The sequence below is a fragment of the Salmo salar genome, chromosome 10, assembly GCF_965601325.2.
Source record: "Salmo salar chromosome 10, fSalSal1, whole genome shotgun sequence".
In the NCBI taxonomy this organism is placed as follows: Eukaryota; Metazoa; Chordata; class Actinopteri; order Salmoniformes; family Salmonidae; genus Salmo; species Salmo salar.
The window spans coordinates 72,153,422-72,179,372 of NC_138300.1; the positions used below are offsets into that span (position 1 = coordinate 72,153,422).

A 25,951-nucleotide genomic window follows, 5' to 3' on the forward strand; every position below is an offset into this window, starting at 1 on the left:
TCCTCTTCTCAGCATGCTGTTCTTTTAATGGACATCTGCTGGCACGTTGGCCTGTAACGGGTTTGCCATGTGCCCCTCCAGAAACACACATGCAGGAGGAGCTGGAGGGAATATGCCCCTCTCCTGAGGGGGGACTACACCTATCCTTATCCAGCACTTTGGAAACAAGATGACGACAGGTAGGGTATATACAGTATATATATACCATTTGGGACATATATATGTATATATATATATATATATATATATATATATATATATATATATATATATATATATGTCCCAAATGGTACCCTTTTCCCTTTATACAGTAGTGCATTACTTTTGGGCTCTGGTAAAAAAAAGTAGTGCACTATATAGGGAATGGGGTGCCATTTGGGACGCAGACTATGAGTTCCTCTGTATAAATTAGTTCAGTGTTTGAGCTGTTCCCTTGACTTGTGAAAACAGGTAGTTACCTCATTCAACCCTCAGCTATGTCCTATGGAAAAAGCTCAAAGGAGATGAGGTTGACTTGTTTTCATCTCTCCACTTCCTCACTTTCTTGAATCGAGGCACTTTGGGTGAAGTGCACAGTTAGCATTACTTTGGCAAGTGGTTCAAGGTGTTGAACCTTTTTCCAAAGTGTTGGCCATGGGTGGATTGGCCATAAGGCAATTCTGGCAAATTAAAATTAAAAAAGGACACCGTTGGCAGCCCATGTACATTTAAAAAATATATATATTTGCACCTTTTCTCTGTTGTCATAATATATTTGAGCATTTGCCTGATCAGTGGGCAAGGGCCGGTACCCCTACCAAGATGAGCCGGCCCAGTTTTCTGATTGCCTGAGCTGAGGTCACGCAAGAATTCACATTCAAAGTCAAATGTGCATCAGCACAGAGACCCACTATGACCAAGTGCTGTGATTGTGTCTGTGCTGAGAAATTATGCTAGGCTTAGCACCGACAGATCAGCTGCCGCTGCAGAAGACAGTGCAGTCGAGGTAGGGAGCACACAGAAAAAGACACACACAATGACACAGATTTACAGTGAGGGAAAAATGTATTTGATCCCCTGTTGATTTTGTATGTTTGCCCACTGACAAAGAAATGATGTCTATAATTTTAATGGTAGGTTTATTTGAACAGTGAGAGACAGAATAACAACAAAAAAATCCAGAAAAACACATGTCAAAAATGTTATAAAATGATTTGCATTTTAATGAGGGAAATAAGTATTTGACCCCTCTGCAAAACATGACTTAGTACTTGGTGGCAAAACCCTTGTTGGCAATCACAGAGGTCAGACGTTTCTTGTAGTTGGCCACCAGGTTTGCACACATCTCAGGAGGGATTTTGTCCCACTCCTCTTTGCAGATCTTCTCCAAGTCATTAAGGTTTCGAGGCTGACGTTTGGCAACTCGAACATTCAGCTCCCTCCACAGATTTTCTATGGGATTAAGGTCTGGAGACTGGCTAGGCCACTCCAGGACCTTAATGTGCTTCTTCTTGAGCCACTCCCTTGTTGCCTTGGGGATGGTGTTCTTGGGGTCATAGGCAGCATTCCTCCTCCTCCAAACACGGCGAGTTGAGTTGATGACAAAGAGCTCCATTTTGGTCTCATCTGACCACAACACTTTCACCCAGTTGTCCTCTGAATCATTCAGATGTTCATTGGCAAACTTCAGACGGGCATGTATATGTGCTTTCTTGAGCAGGGGGACCTTGCGGGCGCTGCAGGATTTCAGTCCTTCACAGCGAAGCGTGTTACCAATTGTTTTCTTGGTGAATATGGTCCCAGCTGCCTTGAGATCATTGACAAGATCCTCCCGTGTAGTTCTGGGCTGATTCCTCACTGTTCTCATGATCATTGCAACTCCACGAGGTGAGATCTTGCATGGAGCCCCAGGTTGAGGGAGATTGACAGTTATTTTGTGTTTCTTCCATTTGCGAATAATCGCACCAACTGTTGTCACCTTCTCACCAAGCTGCTTGGCGATGGTCTTGTAACCCAGCCTTGTGTAGGTCTACAATCTTGTCCCTGACATCCTTGGAGAGCTCTTTGGTCTTGGCCATGGTGGAGAGTTTGGAATCTGATTGATTCATTGCTTCTGTGGACAGTTGTCTTTTATACAGGTAACAAACTGAGATTAGGAGCACTCCCTTTAAGAGTGTGCTCCTAATCTCAGCTCGTTACCTGTATAAACGATACCTGGGAGCCAGAAATCTTTCTGAATGAGAGGGGGTCAAATACTTATTTCCCTCATTAAAATGCAAATCAATTTATAGCATTTTTGACATGCGTTTTTCTGGATTTTTTTGTTGTTATTCTGTCTCTCACTGTTCAAATAAACCTACCATTAAAATTATAGACTGATCATTTCTTTGTCAGTGGGCAAACGTACAAAATCAGCAGGGGATCAAATACTTTTTTCCCTCACTGTAGCCTACAGCTGCCAGTTAATATTTTGGCTGTATATCGTATGAATTAGTAAGCTAATTAACACTTAGGCCTAGTTAGGTAATTGGGGATTCAGGGGAACTAACTTGCAATAAGCCAAAAAAGTAATTAGATTGGCTTTTATAACACATAAGCCAATAAGACATTAAGACATTAAATACAGTGCTACTGCTAGTTATAAAATACAAGTCATAATGGGTACCCATTAATATAAACCGACACGAGAGTCACTCGTTACTACAGGTCATAAACTAAGACCCACTCGCTGGCTGGCAAGACTGAGATTCAGAAGCAAATAAACATGGATAAAACTATTAATTGACCTTTAACAGAGGATTATTTAGTAATTATTATGCATTAATTCAGTGTTTCATTGTAATACATTATGACAGAAACACTTTATTTCAAGGTTCTGCAAAAACCATTTACAAGGCATTCAGAAATGGTGTTAACCATTCATTAATCATTACCCCCCACATTAATAAACCATGTACTAAGCATTAGTAAAGTATTTTTGCAGTCCCTAATCTAAAGTCAGTGCTATTTATACTTTATAAACACTTTGTACATTTTTTGAGTGACCAGTGTAACCTGGTGAAAAAATAAGCACACAGTGCAGGATGTTTAAGGAAATATATATGCATGTGTGAATAACTAGCTTATTAAAATTTATAAATGTGGGAGTAATGAGTAATACATGGTGAGCAAACAGTTTGTAAATGCCTTATAAATGGTTTACTATGGACCCTTAAAAGAAAGTGTTACCCTAGGAAGTTGTTGGGCCAGGCAGCTACCTCAGCTGCTGCTGATGCAGTCAAGTGCAGTGGAGGTAGGAAGAAAACAGAGAGAGAGAGAGAGAGAGAGACTGACACAGATTTACTACCAGTTTCCATATTTTGGCCCTATATTATATATGTAATAGTAATTAACCCTTAGGATGGGGGGAGACATGTATGAAAGACATATTTGCAATATAAGTAGTATTACGAAGGTATAAAGAACAAAATTCTGTTTTCTCCATTTTTTTTCTTCAGGTTTCCTTTATCCCACTTTTTTTCATGTTTTTCGCTCTCAAAATCACTATTTGTTTAATAGAAAAACAACAAAATTGGATGTTCTTAGTCCACAACAACATCAGGAGACAGCTTTTGAGGTCTGGGAAAAATCTACGATATGTTTGGGTGTAGTTACCCTTTAGTGCAGTGTAGCTAAAATTCCAGAGCTGAATTTGGTCCCAGTCCACCCCCTTGTTTGGGCTAATTCGATTTTTAATTCAGATTCTGTTATTGAGGCTTACTTCAAGCTATTCTTTGCCTGTGGGAGAGTTTGACTAAGGATTCTGAGCCTATGCTTTCGAAGAGCCCCTGATGATCTTCAATGCTCAAATGCTTCACATGTAGAGAGATACAGTATTCTATTCTTGAGGTCTTGTGTTTGCATATGGTAACCCTTTACACTCGGACCCGTATACGGGTTAAAATGTCAGATTTGGCCACTGATAAATGCCTAAATTGGAACGCAGGGGGCTGTACAGTAATATGCTATACATAAAGATGAGACGTTGAGTCCAAATATGCGCTTCACATTTCCATATCATTAAACTCATGTCATATACAGTGTCAAGATTCGATTTATAATAGACCGTTTTTGGATTGGGTAAACAGCAACAGTCATTGTGTGATGGCGGGGATGCAGGGTTGTGTTCCACACAAAACAACTACAAGTGTTCTCTAGTTCCTCAACGACACAGCTAGGAGAGCTAAAAAAAGAACCTTATATTTGAAGACTCTTCTTTGAGTCAAGTGTACTGAAATTACTTTGGACCTGTGCACTTTGGAGAAGTGTGTGGACACTTGGAGACACCAGTTTGTCCTCTCACTCAAACCCATGCAATTTGTTTGTCTTATGTTGCACCTATCCCCCTTTTCCAGGAATATTCTTGTCATGTTACTCAATGTAAACAGAGTATTTTCAGATTTCATTATCAACAAAAGCTGTGAAAAGTACAGTAAAATCCACATAAAATCAACAGTGTAAGGTTTAGATTCAGACACATGTCAGGTGAACTGTTGTGCCGTAACTTTTGGTCTAATAATTTTCTCATAATCTCCAAACTTTTCCCTTTCAATTGCTACCATGGTTATGCATATGCTTTTCATATTTCTTCTGTAAGAAACATTTCAATTTAGCCCGATCCACATATGCCAATTCCCACAAGAGTAAAGGGTTAACACACACTGATACAGATGTAGGGAGATACAGTATTCTATTCATTGAGGTGTTGGTGTTTGGATATGTAAAAATAGCTCTTAGAACCCACATATTGATACTTTTGGCTTTACCCTAATTAGCACCTAGAATCATTCTAGATGAACACTATTTGTCTGTCCATCTTAATGTTGTATAATCAAATTCAATTCCCTTTCATTCTGGCATGTCATGAGACTGACATCACCAGCACACATGAGTTGCATTCCAAAAACTCAAACCTGAGAGGGTCTGGAACATTGCCATCGATTCAAGGCTTTGGTTCAAAATGAAAAAAGCTGTTCACATCACAAAAATGCATCATAATGAAATTATCAAATAAAGGGGGCGATATGACACATACAGTTGAAGTCGGAAGTTTACCAACACCTTAGCTAAATACATTGAAACTCCGTTTTTCACAATTCCTGACATTTAATCCAAAAATTCCGTCTTAGGTCAATTAGGATGACCATTTTATTTTAAGAATGTGAAATGTCAGAATAATAGTTGAGAGAATGATTTATTCCAGCTTTTATTTCTTTCATCACATCCCCAGTGGGTCAGAAGTTGCTTACATACACTCAATTAGTATTTGGTAGCATTGCCTTTAAATTGTTTAACGTGGGTCAAACGTTTCGGGTAGCCTTCCACAAGCTTCCCACAATAAGTTGGGTGAATTTTGGCCCATTTCTCCTGACAGAGCTGGTGTAACTGAGTCAGGTTTGTAGGCCTCCTTGCTCGCACACACTTTTTCAGTTCTGCCCACAAATGTTCTATAGGATTGAGGTCAGGGCTTTGTGATGGCCACTCCAATACCTTGACTTTGTTGTACTTAAGCCATTTTGCCACAACTTTGGAAGTATGCTTGGGGTCATTGTCCATTTGGAAGACCCATTTACGACCAAGATTTAACTTTCTGACTGATGTCTTGAGATGTTGCTTCAATACATCCACCTAATTTTCCTGCCTCATGAAGCCATCTATTTTGTGTAGTTCACCAGTCCCTCCTGCAGCAAAGCACCCCCACAACATGATGCTGCCACCCCCGTGCTTTACAGTTGGGATGGTGTTCTTCGGCTTGCAAGCCTCCCTCTTCTTCCTCCAAATATAACGATGGTCATTATGGCCAAACAGTTCTATTTTTGTTTCATCAGACCAGAGGACATTTCTCCAAAAAGTATGATCTTTGTCCCCATGTGCAGTTACAAAGCGTAGTCTGGCTTTTCTATAGCGGTTTTGGAGCAGTGGCTTCTTCCTTGCTGAGTGGCCTTTCAGGTTATGTCGATATAGGACTCGTTTTACTGTGGATATAGATACTTTTGTGCCTGTTTCCTCCAGCATCTTCACAAGGTTCTTTGCTGTTGTACTGGGATTGATTTGCACATTTCGCACCAAAGTATGTTCATCTCTAGGAGACAAAACGCGTCTCCTTCCTGAGCAGAATGAAGGCTGCTTGGTCCCATGGTGTTTATACTTGCATACTATTGTTTGTACAGATGAACGTGGTACCTTCAGGCGTTTGGAAATTGCTCCCAAGGATGAACCAGACTTGTGGTTTTAATGACTCCAACCTAAGTGTATGTAAACTTCCGACTTCAACTGTATGGTCTTTGTTCCACTAAGATCAATTTTAAGATAGTGAGACTATTAACTTGCATGTGTCACACAGTGAATACTAAAATGTAATGCTTTGAGCACACCTTGTGTGTTTAGAAGTGGACAAGTCACCCATTAAGCCAGGGATGGAAAACTTTTTGTAGGTCCGCGGACCAACCCCCCCCCCCCCCCCAAAAAAAACCACAACTCAGTCAAGGTCTAAACTTACTGTTGAGAGAGTTAGAATATAAGAATACACCATTTTGAAATGTGGTTGTGCATCAGCAGTTTTTTTTGTTATGTCAGTCACTGACAGTCACTCAATTAGCCATGTCAGCAAAAATGTTTAGATTGGTAAATTAGTCTAGCCAGCTAAACTTAGTAATTAATCATGGTCGAATACCAACCTGCACGCAGTGCACGTGCCCACGGACCATTGATTTTGTTAATCACTTTCACTCAGATACCATACTAACACGGCACAAGTCATGGCAAAATGTGTAGAATTGCAGAAAACTTGCTGTACAACTGCAATGTTTCTTTACGCCCCATGGCGGGGGGGGGGGGGTTCCAAATCTCTCTTAGGGTCCCCAAAAGGTTACTGATATCATGCATTTAGAGTAAATGAGTTTAACTGCACAAATAATTCCATTGCACAAATCAGTTGACTGCATATGTAGGTATGGATATGGGTACGTAATATCGCAATACAGGATATGACTCAGATGAAGACACAGGAGGCGGATAGTTCGATTCTCAGAATATTTAATATAACAAAGGGTCAGGCAAAAGGCATGTCGAGGGCAGGCAGAGGTTCGTAAACCAGGTCAGAGTCAGACAGTTACATGATGGCAGGCAGGCTCAGGGTCAGGACAGGCAGAAAGGTCAGAACCGGGAAGACTAGAAAACAAAAACTTGAGAACGGGAGAAACGGGAAACACGCTGGTAAGACCTGACGAAACAAGACGAACTGGTAACAGACAAACAGAAAATGCAGTTGCAGTTCACATACACTAAGTTGACTGTGCCTTTAACTTCTTGGTGACGCGGCAGTATTCAGAAATTCAGATGAGTACGTGCAAAAAATTAAACTGCCTGCTTCTCGGGCCCAGAAGGTAGGATATGTATATTATTAGTCGATTTGGATAGAAAACACTCTGAAGTTTCTAAAACTGTTTGAAAGATGTCTGTGAGTATAACAGAACTCATATGGCAGGCAAAAACCTGAGAAAAAATCCAACCAGGAAGTGACTTGTAGTTTTTCTATCTAATCCCTATTCAAACTACAGTGTCTGTGGGGTCATTTTGCACTTCCTAAGGCTTCCATTGGCTGTCAACAGCCTTTAGAAACTTGTTTCATGCGTCTACTGTTACTGGGCAGAGAATAGGAGCTCAGTCAATCAGTGGACTGCCTGGGACCAGTGAGTTGTTTACTGCGCGAGCGAGCACGCAAGCGCGTCGCTCCTTCTTTTTCCTCTGTAATGAATACGCTATTGTCCGGTTGGAATATTATCGAAGTTTTATGTTAAAAAGACCCTAAGGATTGATTGTAAACATCGTTTGACATGCTTCTACAAACTTGACTTTTCGTCTCTGGTTTAGCACTCTCGCGTTATGCCTTTGGATTAGTGATCTGAACGCAGGAACAAAACGGAGGTATTTGGACATAAATATGGAGTTTTTCAAACAAAAATAACATTTCTTGTGGGAGTCCTGGGAGTGCATTCCAACGAAGATCAGCAAAGGTAAGGGAAGATTTATAATACTAATTCTGAGTTTAGTTGACTCCAGAACTTGGCGGGTAACTGTACAGCTTGCTTTGATGGCTGAGCTCTGTACTCAGAATATTGAAAAATGTGCTTTCGCCGTAAACTATTTTAAAATCTGACACAGCGGTTGCATTAACTTCTCAGGGCTACGTGGGACGCTACCGTCCCACCCACGGTTCACACTATTCAACAGCCAGTGAAATACCAGGGCGGCAAATTCAAAACAACAAAATGTCATAATTCAAATTTCTCAAACATACAACTATTTTACACCATTTTAAAGATACACCTCTCCTTAATCCAACCACATTGTCCGATTTCAAAAAGGCTTTACGGCGAAAGCATAAAGTTAGATTATGTTAGGACAGTGCCAACACAAGAAAAACCACACAGCCATTTTCCAAGCAGGAGAGGGGTCACAAAAACCAGAAATACAGCTAAAATTAAGCACTAACCTTTGACGATCTTCATCAGATGACACTCCTAGGACTCAATGTTACACAATACATGTATGTTTTGTTCGATAAAGTTCATATTTATATCAACAACAAAAAAACATTTAACATTGGCGCGTGATGTTGAGAAAATATTTTGCCTCCAAAACTGCCGGTGAACCAGCACAACAATTTACAAAAATACTCATCATAAAAGTTGATAAAATATTAAACTGTTATTCAAAGAATTATAGATAAACATCTCCTTAATGCAACCGCTGTGACAGCTTTCAAAAAAGCTTCACGGGGAAAGCACACTTTGTAATAATCTGAGTACGGTGCTCAGAAAAATACATCAGGCAATACAGATACCCGCCATTTTGGAGTCATCTAAAATCATAAATAGCATTATAAATATTCATTTACCTTTGATGATCTTCATCAGAAGGCACTTCCAGGAATCCCAGGTCCACAATAAATGTTGTTTTGTTCGATAAAGTCCATAATTTATGTTCAAATACCTCCTTGTTGTTTGTGCGTTCAGTAAGCTACTCCAAATGTTGGAAGCACGCCGAAAATTTCACGCCGAAAAGTGAAAAAAAGTTATATTTACGTACGTAGAAACAAGTCATACGTTGTATAGCATCAATCTTTAAGGCTTTTTTAGCATAAAACTTCAATAATATTCCAATCGGATGATTCCAATGTCTTGAAAAACATTATGGAATACAGCTACCTCATCAGGTGAATGCGCGCCATTGAACTCATGTCATTTTCTGAGTCACCAACTTCCCGGCCTTCTTGTTCGCTCTCTGTTCACTGCAAAAGCCTGAAACAAGGTTCTAAAGACTGTTGACATCTAGTGGAAGCCTTAGGAAGTGCAAAATGAACCCTAAGTCACTGTGTGTTAGATAGGCAATGACTTGAAAAGACTACAAGCATCAGATTTCCCACTTCCTGGTTGGATTTTTCTCAGGTTTTTGCCTGCCATATGATTTATGTTATACTCACAGACATCATTCAAACAGTTTTAGAAACTTCAGAGTGTGTTCTATCGAAATCTACTAATAATATGCAAATATTTGACTCTGGGCTCGAGTATTAGGCAGTTTACTCTGGGCACGCTTTTCATCTGAAATCGCAAATACTGCCCCCTATACCTTAAAAAGTTAAGGAGAAGTGTATCTATAATTCTTTCAATAACTTTATCAACGTTTATGATGAGTATTTTTGTAAATTGATGTGCTCATTCACTGGAAGTTCTGGTGGGAATACATTTTCTGAACATCACGCGCCAATGTAAAATGAGGTTTATGGATATAAATATGAACTTTATCAAGCAAAACATACATGCATTTTGTAATATTGAGTCCTGGGAGTGTCATCTGATGAAGATCATCAAAGGTTAGTGATTGATTTTAGCTGTATTTCTGGTTTTTGTGACGCCTCTCCTTGCTTGGAAAATGGCTGTGTGGTTTTTCTTGTTTCGGCGCTGTCCTAACATAATCTAATGCTATGCTATCGCCGTAAAGCCTTTTTGAAATCAGACACTGTGGTTGGATTAAGGAGAATCTTATCTTTAAAATGGTGTATAATACTTGTATGTTTGAGAAATTTGAATTATGAGATTTTTGTTGTTTTGAATTTGCCGCCCTGCTATTTCACTGGCTGTTGATAGTGTGTACCGCGGGTGGGACACTAGCATCTCAGATGTTCCAGAGAGGTTAAACAGCTTGGAAAATTCAAGAAAATTATTAAATGGCATTAGAAGCTTCTGATAGGCTAATTTTACATAGTTTGAGTCAATTGGAGGTGTACCTGTGGATGTATTTCAAGGCCTACCTTCAAACTCAGTGCCTCTTTGCTTGACATCATGGGAAAATGAAAAGAAATCAGCCAAGACCTCAGAAAAAAAGTGTAGACCTCCACCAGTCTGGTTCATCCTTGGGAGCAATTTCCAAATGCCTGAAGGTACCACGTTCATCTGTACAAACAATAGTACGCAAGTATAAACACCATGGGACCACGCAGCCATCATACCGCTCAGGAAGGAGACGCATTCTGTCTCCTAGAGATGAACGTACTTTGGTGCGAAAAGTGCAAATCAGTCCCAGAACAACAGCAAAGGACTTTGTGAAAGATGCTGGAGGAAACAGGTACAAAGGTATCTATATCCACAGTAAAACGAGTCCTATATTGACATAACCTGAAAGGCTGCTCAGCAAGGAAGAAGTCACTGCTCCAAAACTGCCATAAAAAAGGCTTGCAAGCCAAAGAATACCATCCCAACCGTGAAGCACGGGGGTGGCAGCATCATGTTATGGGGGTGCTTTGCTGCATGAGGGACTGGTGCACTACACAAAATAGATGGCATCATGCGGAAGGACATTTATGTGGATATATTTAAGCAACATCTCAGGACATCAGTCAGGAAGTTAAAGCTTGGTTGCAAATGGGTCTTCCAAATGGACAATGACCCCAAGCATACTTCCAAAGTTGTGGAAAAATGGCCTACAAACCTGACTCAGTTACACCAGCTCTGTCAGGAGAAATGGGCCAAAATTCATCCAACTTATTGTGGGAAGCTTGTGGAAGGCTTCCCGAAATGTTTGACCCAAGTTAAACAATTTAAAGGCAAAGCTACAAAATACTAATTGAGTTTATGTAAACTTCTGACCCACTGGGAATGTGATGAAAGAAATAAAAGCTGAAATAAATAATTCTCTCCACTATTATTCTGACATTTCACATTCTTAAAATAAAGTGGTGATCCTAACTGACCTAAGACAGGGAATTTTTACTAGGATTAAATGTCAGGAATTGTGAAAAAATTGAGTTTAAATGTATTTGGCTAAGGTGTATGTAAACTTCCGACTTCAACAGTATATTTCACATTAGGACAAGTCCAGGATGGGGCACGTCCAGAATGCAAATATTGGCAGACATAGGACTCTATTCAATCCGTATTGCGGAGGTTCAGCGTTATAGTGTGATTGAAATTTAAAGCCATGTTCCCGCATTAGCGGAGACTGTATTCACGGTAAACACACATAAATTACTTTTACATTTCTAGCGTGAAAATCTGTAATGCTTCAGCGATAGATTGAATAGAGCCCATATTTACATTTGACATAAATACATTGAAGTGGATGATAACGAGCACCAAGCCCAGCAAGAAGTGGAAGAATGAATCCTTCCTCCCCTCATTCCTCATGGTGATAACAGTTCTGACATAAATGGACGTTATGGTGGCTTCCTGCTTTCTTTCAGGTGTAGGATCTTAATTTGATCACTCTTTTGTTGATGAGAATTTTGGGGCAAGGAGATGGTGCATTTGTTACATTTCTACAGTGACAACCATTCTTACCGAGTAATGCATACGCCATAGGAATTCTATGAGAATACTTGCTGACATAAAATTTATATTTTTCCAGCTTTGACTGGGAAACTACTGCAACAAATCAAACTCCCTCTATGCAAACTCGTAAAAAAAAAAAACATTAAATCTCCTCCATATGTTTTTTTTACAAGTTTGCATAGAGGGAGTTTGATTCGTTGCAGTAGTTTCTCAGTTAAAGCTGGAAAAATATCCATATTATGTGATGTCAAATATCCTTGTGTTAATAGCATAAGTGCCTTTTTGTGTCTTTTACCCAGCAATTTATTAATACAATTTGTATAGTGTGTATTCATACCATATATTTTGAAGGCTCCAGAAAGCACTCCACATCTTTCCCCAAGGCAACATTAACACACTGCTCCACGTACAAAGATAGATAAACAACATTAAAAATCAGAATCAGCATGATAGCTTTTATTAAGACTTTCAGAGCCTCCCTTAGTGACATCGTTCCTCGTGCCAAAAACCTAAGACAGTGCGTATTTCAATATAGGAAAATATAACAGAACCATAGGTCTCATCATGCCAGTCCCAGTCTCAGTCTCACACATCCTCGTTAAGCCAGAATCATCCATGTGAGACTCAGTGTCCTTCCACCAGCCATACAGTTTGTCAACATGTCCTTACATTACCATTCGCACTGCCAGTGGCAGTCAGAGTAGGTGAGTAACAGTTCACATGGAATCATTTCCAGTCCTTTTCCCCTGAATATTCCTTCTCCTTTTGCCCTGTTAGTCTCTTTCCACAGAGGTTGTCAGACCCATCTCCTCAAAATGTGACCGTTTCAATAAGAAAACTATTGAAGACAGCCAACACTCGACCACCTCCTATGTATGGTCAGCTATTTATTGAGAGACCCTTTCATTTCATTTGAAACTGAGTGCTAAAGAGTGATACTTTGGTCTTTGTACAATAAAAAAAAAACAGGCGAGAAGATGAGGACATTTCAAAAGAAGGGTTGTGAAACACCTGGTTTTAACATCTACCCATACCCTGGAATGTACGTTGGAAGTGGAACAGCCATTGAGACAACACTCAGTACTGAGTCATAGACAGAGTCAGACTTTTGTGGTTTACTTAGAAGGTAATGCAGGACAGTCTTTGTTTATTTACTGAAACAATGGTCTCAAGTATTACTGGAAAAAAAGGGCATCATCCAATAACTTACAGTATTGTTATTTTGGTGATTGGTTTTTGTCCTGTCAAATTGAGGTGAATGGAAATACATGTCAGGAGATCTCTTTGGGGTCTGTGCTAAACATTTATACTTCAATATTCCATAATCAGAATAAACACCCTGAGTAGAGTACTGTATTATTTAACGGTACTTGGGAAAAGCCAATTAAAGCATGTGAATGGACCGTTAACTCAAGTAACTATTCAAGCAATGCCTTAATTGTGAACAAGTTAGTGCTCCGTATTTAATAATTTACTTGACTGTTCTTGAGGCAATGCTTTCACTCTGAAGCAGTGTCTGTCTTAACCTCTTAGATTCATAATAGTTCTAAAGATAGGTCAAACAAACCACAGATCTCTATAAAGTCTCACAAGATGGCTCCTATTAAAATCCATGTGTTATATGACTGGAACAACTTAAATGATTTGGTAATCAACACTGAAATTGGTGCGGTAATAATTCAGTTCAGAGAAGAACACTATGTTCAATGTTTCTCAAATAAGGGGGGTGATTACTCCTTGTTTACACTTACTGTAACATTAAGTACTTCCAACTTCAAGACTGCTGGCCAAATGTTTGTTGCAACAGAAAGAACAAGGAGTGTACCAATAACCCAACAAATTACAATCGCACGGAGGCATGCACGCACGCACACACACCATGATCGACGGGTACAAAGCTCCTGTGCAAACTCAACTGGAGCACAACTGATTCCAAAGGCCTGTTTCTCCTCAAATGGGCAAAGAAGCAGGTGAAGACATTTGTTTAGAAAATCACACTAAAATGCCTCGGCTCCTTAAGGCACTTACAGGGACCACAGGAAAAAGTAACATTAATTACATTATGTTAATTATCTTAAGCTATGTAGTGCAGCTGCTGCCTCTTGGAACTTTAAAAGCCGCCGACAGGCACAGTCATGGCTTGTATGGAGAGCTATCTCAAGAAAATACATTAAGGTAACACGTTTGCAGTGAACACCTGAGCATTCAAGCCCTTACTCTGAGAAACAACGGGAGGAGATGGCATGGACTCTGGCATGGCATGGTCATGGTTTCATACATTACACTAAAGGAGTTCAGTTTCTACCGTCTGCTTAAGGCTACACATGCCTATCTTTGACCCTCTACAGAGAATTCTTAAATGCCACCTATCAATTAACGTATTAAGATTTGTTGCAAACACCTTAAATAGATGGTATTGTATACAACAACAAAAAATGTTGGTCATAACATAGCAAAATTGGTGGATTTATGAAGAAGACAATGGTGTAAGTCCCTTGAAACAAAGAACTTAGACTCCGAATTTCAGCCTGGAAAGTGACTATTACGTGAAGTGCACAAACTGGCTTCCCCAGCCTCTTCAAGAACATGCCCTCTTTCTGTCCGAGTCTATGAACCACTTGGCCCATATTCAAGTCACAATAAACAGAAAGTAATCTTTATAAGGCAGCAACCTCAGCAACCACTCTCTTCTTTCAAGCCAGGGTTTGTGTGACTATCATGGTCCACCATGAAGAAAGAATAAACAGATAAACTTTTCCAGCTACAGCTGGGCACACACTGGTTGAATCAACATTGTTTCAATACCATTTGTCAACGTATTGTGACGTGGAATCAATGTGGAAAATACAAAAAGTAATCAAACAGTACTGATTTCATCTCATTTCAACCAGCGTTGTAAGCATTGAAATGGCAAAACTTCAACTTAAATACAATGACTTAACCTGACTAACAGATTGTTACATCAATCTAATTTCAACATAATCATCAGAACTATGTATACGTTGAAAATGCATTGAAAATTCCACATAGAACCGTAAAAAATATATATATAATCCTATGTTCATCCAGGTTAAGTGTACAAAACATTAGGAATACCTACCTAATATTGAGTTATATCGCCCCCCTCCCTTTTACCCTAAGTTCTTGACACAAACCAGTGCGCCTGGCACCTACTACCATACCCCTTTCAAAGGCACTTAAATCTTTTGTCTTGCCCATTCACTCTCTGAATGGCACACAAACACAATCCATGTCTCAATTGTCTCAAGGTTTAAAAATCCTTCTTTAACCTGTCTCCTCCCTTTCATCTACACTGATTGAAGAGGAGTGAACAAGTGATCATAGCTTTCACCTGGTCAGTCTATGTAATGGAAGACCAGGTGTTCCTAATGTTTTGTACACTAAGTGTATATCGGGTGGTTGAAATTCAGTGTTGGGGAGTAGCGAACTACATGTAGTTCAACTAGTAATTTAACTATATTTGAAGTAGCTATGTGGTAGTTGAACTAGTCAAAGTCAAATCAGTAGGTAATTACTTTTTTGCCACACAGTGGTGTAGATAACAACTGAAACTACACATGACTCTTTTTGCTAAAAAATAAAATAAAATATGGGTGAAGTAGGAAATATTTGGGGGGGGTTTCGGCATCAGACCTGCCAAATTCTCACTTGAAACTTACATATTCTATTAAAATTACATATTCCAATAATGTATGACCCCAAAGTGAACTGTTCTTGCAATTTGTACTCTATGACATTTCAAATTTACATACAATAATTTTTCTGAATGTACTTTGGATGTAGTGAACTACTTTTTCAAAGTAACCTTAGTCAAGTAAACTATATTTTTCTTAAGGGTAGCTTTAGTGTAGCTTAACTTCTTCCAGTGTGAAGTAATTGGTAGCTTGGTAAACTATATTATTATGGCAGCCCCCCGCACCTCTCTGATTCAGAGGGTTAAATGCGGAAGACACATTTCAGTTGAATGCATTCAGTTGTACGACTGACTAGGAGTCCCCCTTTCCCTTTCCCTATATTTTCAGAGCAGATTCCCCAACACTGTTGAAATGATGTTGAATTTTATATTTGATTAGACATATTTCATTTGACCTTGTAAAATTGTATGTTTGAATCAACGTCAGTTTCAACTTCATGTCATGCACTGAAATAAAGAGGTACATTCGGCATCCTAATTATAAGGCTAATGGTAACTACTTCTATACTTCTAAACTTCCAAAGATCCAATCAGCCATGGTTGAATGACAGTATACCTAGCGTTGAAATGATGGTGGCCTTTGGGAAAATCAGATGTCAATGTAGCTTACATAATAAACCCAACCTCACTCCAAACTTACTTTCACATACAGCTAGTGTAAGAAAAGTTAGAGGAGTTACTTTCAACTATTCAATGGTATTTAGGTAGTCTATGCAAAAGTGTATGGAAGCTGACCAATGTCTAACTGTGTTGACATGATAGGTCAGCTGAACTGAACACAGCTTGTTTCTAAAGCTAAGCAGGGTACATAGAGGAAGGCATCTGTATGGTAGACTAGATAACAACTGAAACTACACATGACTCTTTTTGCTAAAAAATAAAATAAAATATGGGTGAAGTAGGAAATATTTGGGGGGGGTTTCGGCATCAGACCTGCCAAATTCTCACTTGAAACTTACATATTCTATTAAAATTACATATTCCAATAATGTATGACCCCAAAGTGAACTGTTCTTGCAATTTGTACTCTATGACATTTCAAATTTACATACAATAATTTTTCTGAATGTACTTTGGATGTAGTGAACTACTTTTTCAAAGTAACCTTAGTCAAGTAAACTATATTTTTCTTAAGGGTAGCTTTAGTGTAGCTTAACTTCTTCCAGTGTGAAGTAATTGGTAGCTTGGTAAACTATATTATTATGGCAGCCCCCCGCACCTCTCTGATTCAGAGGGTTAAATGCGGAAGACACATTTCAGTTGAATGCATTCAGTTGTACGACTGACTAGGAGTCCCCCTTTCCCTTTCCCTATATTTTCAGAGCAGATTCCCCAACACTGTTGAAATGATGTTGAATTTTATATTTGATTAGACATATTTCATTTGACCTTGTAAAATTGTATGTTTGAATCAACGTCAGTTTCAACTTCATGTCATGCACTGAAATAAAGAGGTACATTCGGCATCCTAATTATAAGGCTAATGGTAACTACTTCTATACTTCTAAACTTCCAAAGATCCAATCAGCCATGGTTGAATGACAGTATACCTAGCGTTGAAATGATGGTGGCCTTTGGGAAAATCAGATGTCAATGTAGCTTACATAATAAACCCAACCTCACTCCAAACTTACTTTCACATACAGCTAGTGTAAGAAAAGTTAGAGGAGTTACTTTCAACTATTCAATGGTATTTAGGTAGTCTATGCAAAAGTGTATGGAAGCTGACCAATGTCTAACTGTGTTGACATGATAGGTCAGCTGAACTGAACACAGCTTGTTTCTAAAGCTAAGCAGGGTACATAGAGGAAGGCATCTGTATGGTAGACTTGTTTCACTGAAGTGCATTACCTCTCCGTAGGGGTCAATGTTCAGGCAGGAATCGTTGGACTGTGGCTTACCATTTTATTTCAATATACATCTATTTAGGTTGATGGCATGACGTTGAAACAATGATGTTGATTCAAACATACCATTTTACTATCAGCATTGAAACAAGTTCAAATAACATATGTCTAATCAAATATGAAATTCAACATCATTTCAACCACCCAAAGTTGAAGATTTTGTACATTTCTACGTGGAATTTTCAACGCAATTTCCACGTATTTAATTGTTATGATGATTATGTTGAAATTAGACTGATATAACAACCTGTTAATCAGGTTAAGTCTATATAGTTAAGTTGAAGTTTTACCCTAATTTCAATTAAGAAAACTTTGTTCAAATCCAATGTATTTTCCACGTCACAATACATTGACAAATTAAATTTAAACAACCAGTGTGTGTCCAGTGGGATGTCTCTATTTCCACTAGGCTTTTTGACAACCCCTGAAGAGGCCCCGTTGAACTGGGCGGCCATTTCGGATCAAAAGGATAACGTCAGGGCTGATGACAAGCCCAGCCTCTACAGGTTGTCGTACATGTGCAGGGTACGCTCCAGCTGTTGGCCCACGCGCTGGTAGAAGGCGATCTGCTGTTTGATGTAGGCCTGCATCATCTCCTTGAAGTCCACCTCGCGGCGCTGGTGGAAGTGGTTCATCTCAGCCTGTAGAGCGAATCCCACTGTCCGGCAGCGTTTACGCACTCCGTCTGCCTCGTCCTGGTCCATTTTCCCTTCGTCGCTCATCCGCTGACTCTCTTTGACCTTGGCGAACGCACCTGAGGAAAGAGAGAGAGCAGTTGGCGGTTAGCTAGCTAATGATAAATGAGTGTTACTACCTGTGGAGGAAGAAGTTTGCGGTTAGCTAGCTACCGATACAATAGAAATGCTATGACCTGTGGAGAGTGCAGTTAGCAAGCTACCTATACAATGAATATGCTATGACCTCTGGGCTAGCTAGCTACCGATATAAGGGAAATTCTACTACTACCAGTGCATGCGTGTGGACCTAGCATGACCTGCATAAGACAATGACACCTTGAAAATCATATTCAGATTAAACATTTGAATGGCGTTTGAATTTGAGGACTATGATCAGGAATTGTAAAAACTTGTACGACTTATTCATATGCTTGTGAGACATTTTGGAAAACATGACAGCCTTGTGAGACTTTAGCTTCCTCATAGTCTCGTAAAACCTGTCCTTGGCTGACCTGGAATATTACAGTAGACAAGGGATTGGCCATATAAGGCACCCTCCAACCTTTAACAGAATCTGCTTTAGACCAAATAGAGCATATTACGCCACAGACTTAACTGCTACAGTAACAGTACACAAATCATGTTAAAGTAAGAAACAGCAGCTAACACAACTCACTGAATTCAAAACAGATGTAGCAATTAAAATGTTGCTTCCTTCATCAAGCTTTCAAGTGCTCACATTCTGTCTACATTACACATGTAGGCTAGGCTTCTCATCGACGGGGCTGTAGTGGAGCAGGTTGAGAGCTTCAAGTTCCTTGGTATCCACATCAACAACAAACTAGAATGGTCCAAACACACCAAGACAGTCGTGAAGAGGGCACGACAAAGCATATTCCCCCTCAGGAAACTAAAAAGATTTGGCATGGGTCCTCAGATCCTCAAAAGGTTCTACAGCTGCAACATCGAGAGCATCCTGACTGGTTGCATCACTTCCCGGTACGGCAATTGCTCGGCCTCTGACCGCAAGGCACCTCAGAGGGTAGTGCGTATGGCCCAGTACATCACTGGGGCTAAGCTGCCTGCCATCCAGGACCTCTACACCACCCGACCAATTCTTCCCAGTCAACATCAACTCATTGCCTCATGCTTGCTTGTGTATTTTAATTATCTTTATGAAGTCAGATAAACACTTTGGCAGTGTCATGGTGTGTTCGTAACCAAGGGAAGTGGGAATTTACCACATATGACTGGGAAAAATCCCTTGAACGACCCTCCAACTGGTTATTACTAGTGAGAAACTCGTCTATCATCCTGAGCACCCACTTCTCCCACATGGTGACCTCTGATGTCACCTACTAAGGAAATGGCCTCTATAATAGGGTTGGGCGGGATCCAGATTTTCATATCTTCATACAGTTCTTCTCTCATCTCGGGATTTATGTTATTACCGGTTTAGTACAAAAGGGTTCACCAAAAAGCAAAAAAGGCCATTGGGCGTCTATTACCAGAACGCCAAAAAATATTACACAAGTAATAGCAAATTTCCAAGGAGGCTACTAGCGAAATATACAAACGAGAGCAAACAAAAATAAACCAATTGCAAAGACAGGCAATCTAGCTCATAAAGTTATACATATATTGGTAGCAGCTACCAAATGTAATTTTTGGTCAGTTTGGACATTCACAAGCGAATGTGAACGAGAGACATTGCGCAAATAAACAATGTTTTGACGCATACTTGTCTTTAGCAGGATTCTTTCTCTTCACAACTGGCTACTTGATTATTGCAGCTCAATAGGTATAACGTTTGTTGACAATTTTGATTCCTTTTGGAAGCAAAACACGTTTCATAAGGAGGATGGGATCCACCCAAATACTTTGGGTTCCTGGATCCTTTCACAGCATTATAAGGCTGCGTTGAGACAATGACTTATCAATGACCCAAGCCCAGCTCAGTTAATCCCTACCATCGTGTTGCACTGCCCTGAATACCTCTGCTGATCCTACAGCTATTGTATACAGCAATCATATGCTTTTGAACCAGATTTATGCTGTTAGCACTTAGGCGGTGTGCCATATTAGGAAGTCCACTATGTGCAGCTCACCCTGTACTAACATAAACAAGATGAGAATATCTACTTCTGCTAATCTTTCCAGTAAAGCAATGAAAACAATCAAGCATCCCAGAAAAGTTATCAAAATAGCCCACGTTAACATATGTAGCTTAAGAAACAAGGTTAATTAAATTAATAACTTGCTACCGAATGATATTGCCAACTAATTGAATTATTTTTTCATTAGCAAGATTAGCAAACATGCCAGCAACAAACGCTGACACAACACATCCAAGTATATCTGACCAAATTATGTAAGACAAGAATTGTAATTTTGAATTCCGTAAAGAGAGTGTGGAAGAGGTGAAAAAAATTTGACAACAATGACAAGCCACCGGGGTCTGACAAAATGAAACATTTTGGAAAATGACTGCGGATAATAGTGAACGATATTGCCACTCCTATTTGCCATATCTTCAATTTAAGCCTACTAGAAAGTGTGTGCCCTCAGGCCTGGAGAGAAGCAAAAGTCATTCCGCTAGCTAAGAATAGTAAAGCCCCCTTTACTGGCTCAAATAGCCGACCAATCAGCCTGTTACAAACCCTTAGATAAGTTTTGGAAAAGATTGTGTTTGACCAGATACAATGCTATTTTACAGTAAACTAATTGACAACAGACTTTCAGCACACTAATCAGGATGGACATTCAACAAGCCAGCCAAATTGCATTGGACTTCTGTTATTTTCTGCAGAATGTGTTGCACAAATGTATTTTCTGTGAAGGAAAACTATAGATGCACATCCCTGATCACTCTATTGAAGCAAAAAAAACACTGTTGACTTTCAATATAAAACGTGACCCCTGTCAATACACAGCTAAACTCATATGCTCTGGCTTTCTCCCGTTGTGCTATTTACAAACAAACACATGACTCGTTCAACTGTTCTGGGGAACTATGGTAAGCTTCATAATGTAAAATAATGTGACAGGTGAAATGAAGAACCCGATCTGCTTTATCTCCTAATGCATTGCACAAGTTGACTACAGGCATTTACTTAAAAAGTAGCTACAAATATAAAAATGTATTGAAAAACTTCAAAGAAATAGTTTCAACGGTATTGAGGGTATTGAACGGTATATACGGTATACCGCCCAAACCTATTCTATAACAGCATTTTCGTCAGTTAAATGCAACAACAAGCCATTATTTAATTAACTATTTAACTCTATAATTTGTTTACAAGAATGATAGCTGTATTTTTTGTTTATGGTTCACGTAGCTTGTTGGCCATTAGTAGAGCTGAGCAATTAGTGCTTTTTGAGGTCAGTTCGGTTTCGGTAAAAAAAAAACAATTTTGGTTTTGATAAATTTTTTCTAAACATTAAATGCACTATGCGTTATGTGGGTTGAATGCTGTAACAACACAGAATAAAACAATTTTTAAAAAGTCCCATGATGTTAGCGACTGCCCATTACTGCTTATCACTTATTACCAATCATTTATTCACATTACTTTACTTTAATAAAATGGTTCAATTGTTGTGTATTTTACATTTGTTTTACTTGATTACTTGATTATTTCATTTCAAGTCATCATCTCATCTCGATAGAGCTGCTGCCTATGCTGTTTGACAAAATCACTATTTTGTAGATCTTCAAAGAAAATAAGGCATACTTTTATGACTGCTGAATACCAACTATCAATCACTTAGATCATGTATTTTCAGGTAGAAATACCTTGCGAAGCAACAGCTGCTCTCTATATCACCTCACAATTGTGCACTCTTCTCTCTTCAGTAGTAAAAGAAACACAGACTGGACAAGTAAATGAGCAACAGACTATGGTCATTGTAGTTAATTCCCACATTTTATGCGCTAAACTATGTAGAATATTGGCCTATTGAAAACTACAACTGCCTACTACATTGCACAGTTCAGGCTGGATCTCTAGAGAAACTGTGCGATGTATGGATTGATCTCACAGAAAAAAAACGAACAAAATGGAAATCAAATTATTGAACCGATGTTGGTCAATTAGTTGTTTAAAAAACAAAAAATAACGTAAATTTCGATTATTCGCTCAGCGCTAGCCATTAGCTAATCGGCTTTTTCAATGAGTTCAAATCACATGAATGCATCCAACTGGCTTTTACGACTTCAACTGGTAAATTCCGACCTCCCACATGGTTACAAATGCAGCATTAAAGTATAAACTTGAGAGGCACAACATAACAATCCTGTCACAACAGACAATGCCAGGAACATTGTGAATGCTGAACATTGTGAATGGCATCTCATTTTCCCGCTGTACCAAACCCAACCATGACCCTAAAACCGCAATATGTGCACCGTGTGTTTGGTGAACTGTTACACCCCTACCGTCAATATCGTTGAAACTATTTATTTGAAGTTTTTTAATACATTTTAATATTTGTAGCTACTTTTTAAATAAATACCTGCAGTCAACTTGTGAAATACGTTAGGAGAGAAAGCAATTTGCGTTTTTAATTTCACCTGTCACATTATTTTACATTATTAAGCTTACCGGTAGTCCCCAGTCACATGTTATTTACAAGCACACAATAATAAGAGACCGGAGCCTTGTGAGTCACTCACTGTTGTGCAGCACACACCAGGTGATCTAGTTACAGTATGAAATTCACAACTAACTGTTTGCCAGCTAGATATCTGATAACCTAACTATTAAGTTAACGGTCTAAAATGTGCTAAATGTTCTGCAGTTGTGAATTTGGTTGCTAACTTAGTAGCTAGTTATCTTTCTAAGTGGTTAGCTTCTTGCGATCAAGCTCCTCTTGGTAACCGCACTCTCCTGGATTGAGAGCCTTTATGTCTAATATTTGTTTTGTGCATGCAGCAAACTGTGAGTAGCATTGTAGTTACTTGTATAACTTTATGAACTGATATGTCTGTTGTGCAAATAGTTTATGTCAGAGGAGAATGGATAATAACTGCATATTCGCTATGGAACTTTACATGTACACTACCGGTCAAAAGTTTTAGAACACCTACTCATTCAAGGGTTTTTCTCTATTTTTACTATTTTCTAAATTGTACAATAATAGTGAAGACATCAAAACTATTCAATAACACATATGGAATCATGTAGTAACCAAAAAAGTGTTAAACAAATCAAAATGTATTTTATATTTCAGATTCTTCAAATAGCCACCCTTTGCCTTGGTGACAGCTTTGCACACTCTTGGCATTCTCTCAACTAACTTCACCTGGAATGCTTTTCCAACAGTTTTAAAGGAGTTCCAACATATGCTTCACACTTGTTTGCTGCTTTTCCTTCACTCTGCGGTCCGACTCATCCCAAACCATCTCAATTTGTTTGAGGTCGGGGGATTGTGGAGGCCAGGTCATCTGATGCAGCACTCCATCACTCTCTTTCTTGGTAAAATAGCCCTTACACAGCATGGAGGTGTGTTGGGTCATTGTCCTGTTGAAAGACAAATGATAGTCCCACTAAGCCCAAACCAGATGGGATGCTGCTGTGGTAGCCATGCTGGTTAAGTGTGCCTTGAATTCTAAATAAATCTTCGAGTGTCACCAGAAATGCACCCCCACAACATAACACCTCCTCCATGCTTCACTGTGGGAAATACACGTGCGGAGATCATCCGTTCACCCACACCGCGTCTCAAAATACACTGCAGTTGGAACCAAAAATCTCCAATTTGGACTCCAGACCAAGGGACAAATTTCCACCAGTCTAATGACCATTGCTCGTGTTTCTTGGCCTAAGCAAGTCTCTTCTTATTATTGGTGTTTTTAGTAGTGGTTTCTTTGCAGAAATTCAACAATGAAGGCCTGATTCACACAGTCTCCACTGAACAGTTGATGTTGAGATGTGTATGTTACTTGAACCTTGTGAAGCATTTATTTGGGCTGTAATTTCTGAGGCTGGTAACTCTAATGAACTTATTCTCTGCAGCAGAGGTAACTCTGGGTCTTCCACTCCTGTGGCGGTCCTCATGAGAGCCAGTTTCATCATAGCGCTTGATGGTTTTTGCGACTGCACATGAAGAAACTTCTATACATTTTCCCAGATTGACTGACCTTCAAGTCTTAAAGTAATGATGGACTGTCGTTTCTCTTTGCTTATTAGAGCTGTTCTTGCCATAATATGGACTTGGTCTTTTACCAAATAGGGCTATCTTCTGTATACCACCCCTACATTTTCACAACACAACTGATTGGCTCAAATGCATTAAGAAGGAAATTAATTCCACAAATTAACTTTTAACAAGGCACACCTGTTAATTGAAATACATTCCACGTGAGTACCTCATGAAGCTGGTTGAGAGAATGCCAAGTGTGCAAAGCTGTCATCAAGGCAAAGGGTGGCTACTTTGAAGAATCTCAAATATAAAATATATTTTTATTTGTTTAACACTTTTTTGGTTACTACATGATTCCATTGTGTTATTTCATAGTTTTGATGTCTTCACTATTATTCAACAATGTAGAAAATAGTAAAAATAAAGAAAAACCCTGGAATGAGTAGGTGTTCTAAAACTTTTGACCTGTAGTGCACTTGTTAGCATTGCTAGCCTTCGAATTGAAAATAGCGCCCCTTGTGTTCAGTGTCGGTATAACCGAATATCCCAGAAATAGCACAAGGTCGGTATGAAGGTATGACAATCTGGATACCGCCCAACCCTAGTTTCTATAGAATTCCAGGCTGCAGTCTGAGTAAGCATGTAGGGCATTTTATTGCTGTTCCAGGGGCAGGGCTGTACTGACCAGTCTGTGGCTCTGACCAAGAATAATGTATTGTAAAAACAAAAGTAGGGGTTGGGTGGGGGGGTGTTTCCAAATGTCCTTATGCCATGTCCCTTAAGAAGAAATGACTGGAATGTGGATCTTACGCAATGGTCTGTTTCCCTATGTACGTATATAACGTATATGTTATAATGTATATAACATATGAAGATATTGTATCTGTCCATTACGTACATGGGGCATTTCAGAACATACACTGTGATGTGCTAAATAAATACAATTAGTAATAGTGGTAGTCATCATAGTAGTAATGGTAGTTGTAGAAGATTGGTCTCCCTTTACTCATGTCAATCCACTGGAATAAATGCTTGCTAATAAATGTCCCAATGGCCTGGAAAGCCACCACCAGATTTGTTTATTTAGTCCAACCAGATGGCTTTCCTCAGCTACTGTACCACGTCTTGTGACCATTCTAAGTTGTGGAGAGAATTGAGCTATATTATAAGTCACAGTGAGAGCGAAACTGTTATGCTAACCATGCTATGCAATCGAGGAAGAGTGACAGAAAGAGAGAAGGGGGAATAGAGAGGAAGAGGAGAGAGGGCGAGAGGGGTGGGGGGCGGAAGAGATTAACTGTGAACACAACCACTCTGGTGAATTAAACACAGGAATCTCTAGTACAATTTTGTGCATTCCCCTTTCCCACACAGGCCTCCAGACTGTTACCATTTAGGGACAGTTCAACATTTATTTGGGGGTAGTCCAAAATAGGGGAGGGTTGTAAAAAAGAAATTGCTTTCGGGAGGGTTGTTGGACGCTTTGACTTGGCTATGCGAGTAAAACATTTTGTTGGTCGCATCGGTGTGAGCTGCACATTCTACATGGTCATCTCACTCAAAGCATCACATTTTTTTAGGAGGCTAAAAACATGATTTGGTCATACAGTAAAGTGCATTCCCCTCATGATTCCTATAATGTCTGCCCTGCTGCTGTGC

At 39.3% G+C, this 25,951-nt stretch overlaps 1 protein-coding gene across 1 annotated transcript in view; it reads right to left on the reverse strand.

The window, feature by feature from the left end:
• Positions 1-12,277: 12,277 nt before the first annotated feature.
• Positions 12,278-25,951, reverse strand: part of snx33 (sorting nexin 33) — a 46,306-nt gene continuing 32,632 nt past the window's right edge. The window contains exon 2 of the mRNA XM_014124059.3: positions 12,278-18,225. Within this exon, the coding sequence (XP_013979534.2) occupies positions 17,972-18,225 (254 nt within the window). The 3' untranslated portion in view covers positions 12,278-17,971. The remainder of the gene's footprint in view (positions 18,226-25,951) is intronic.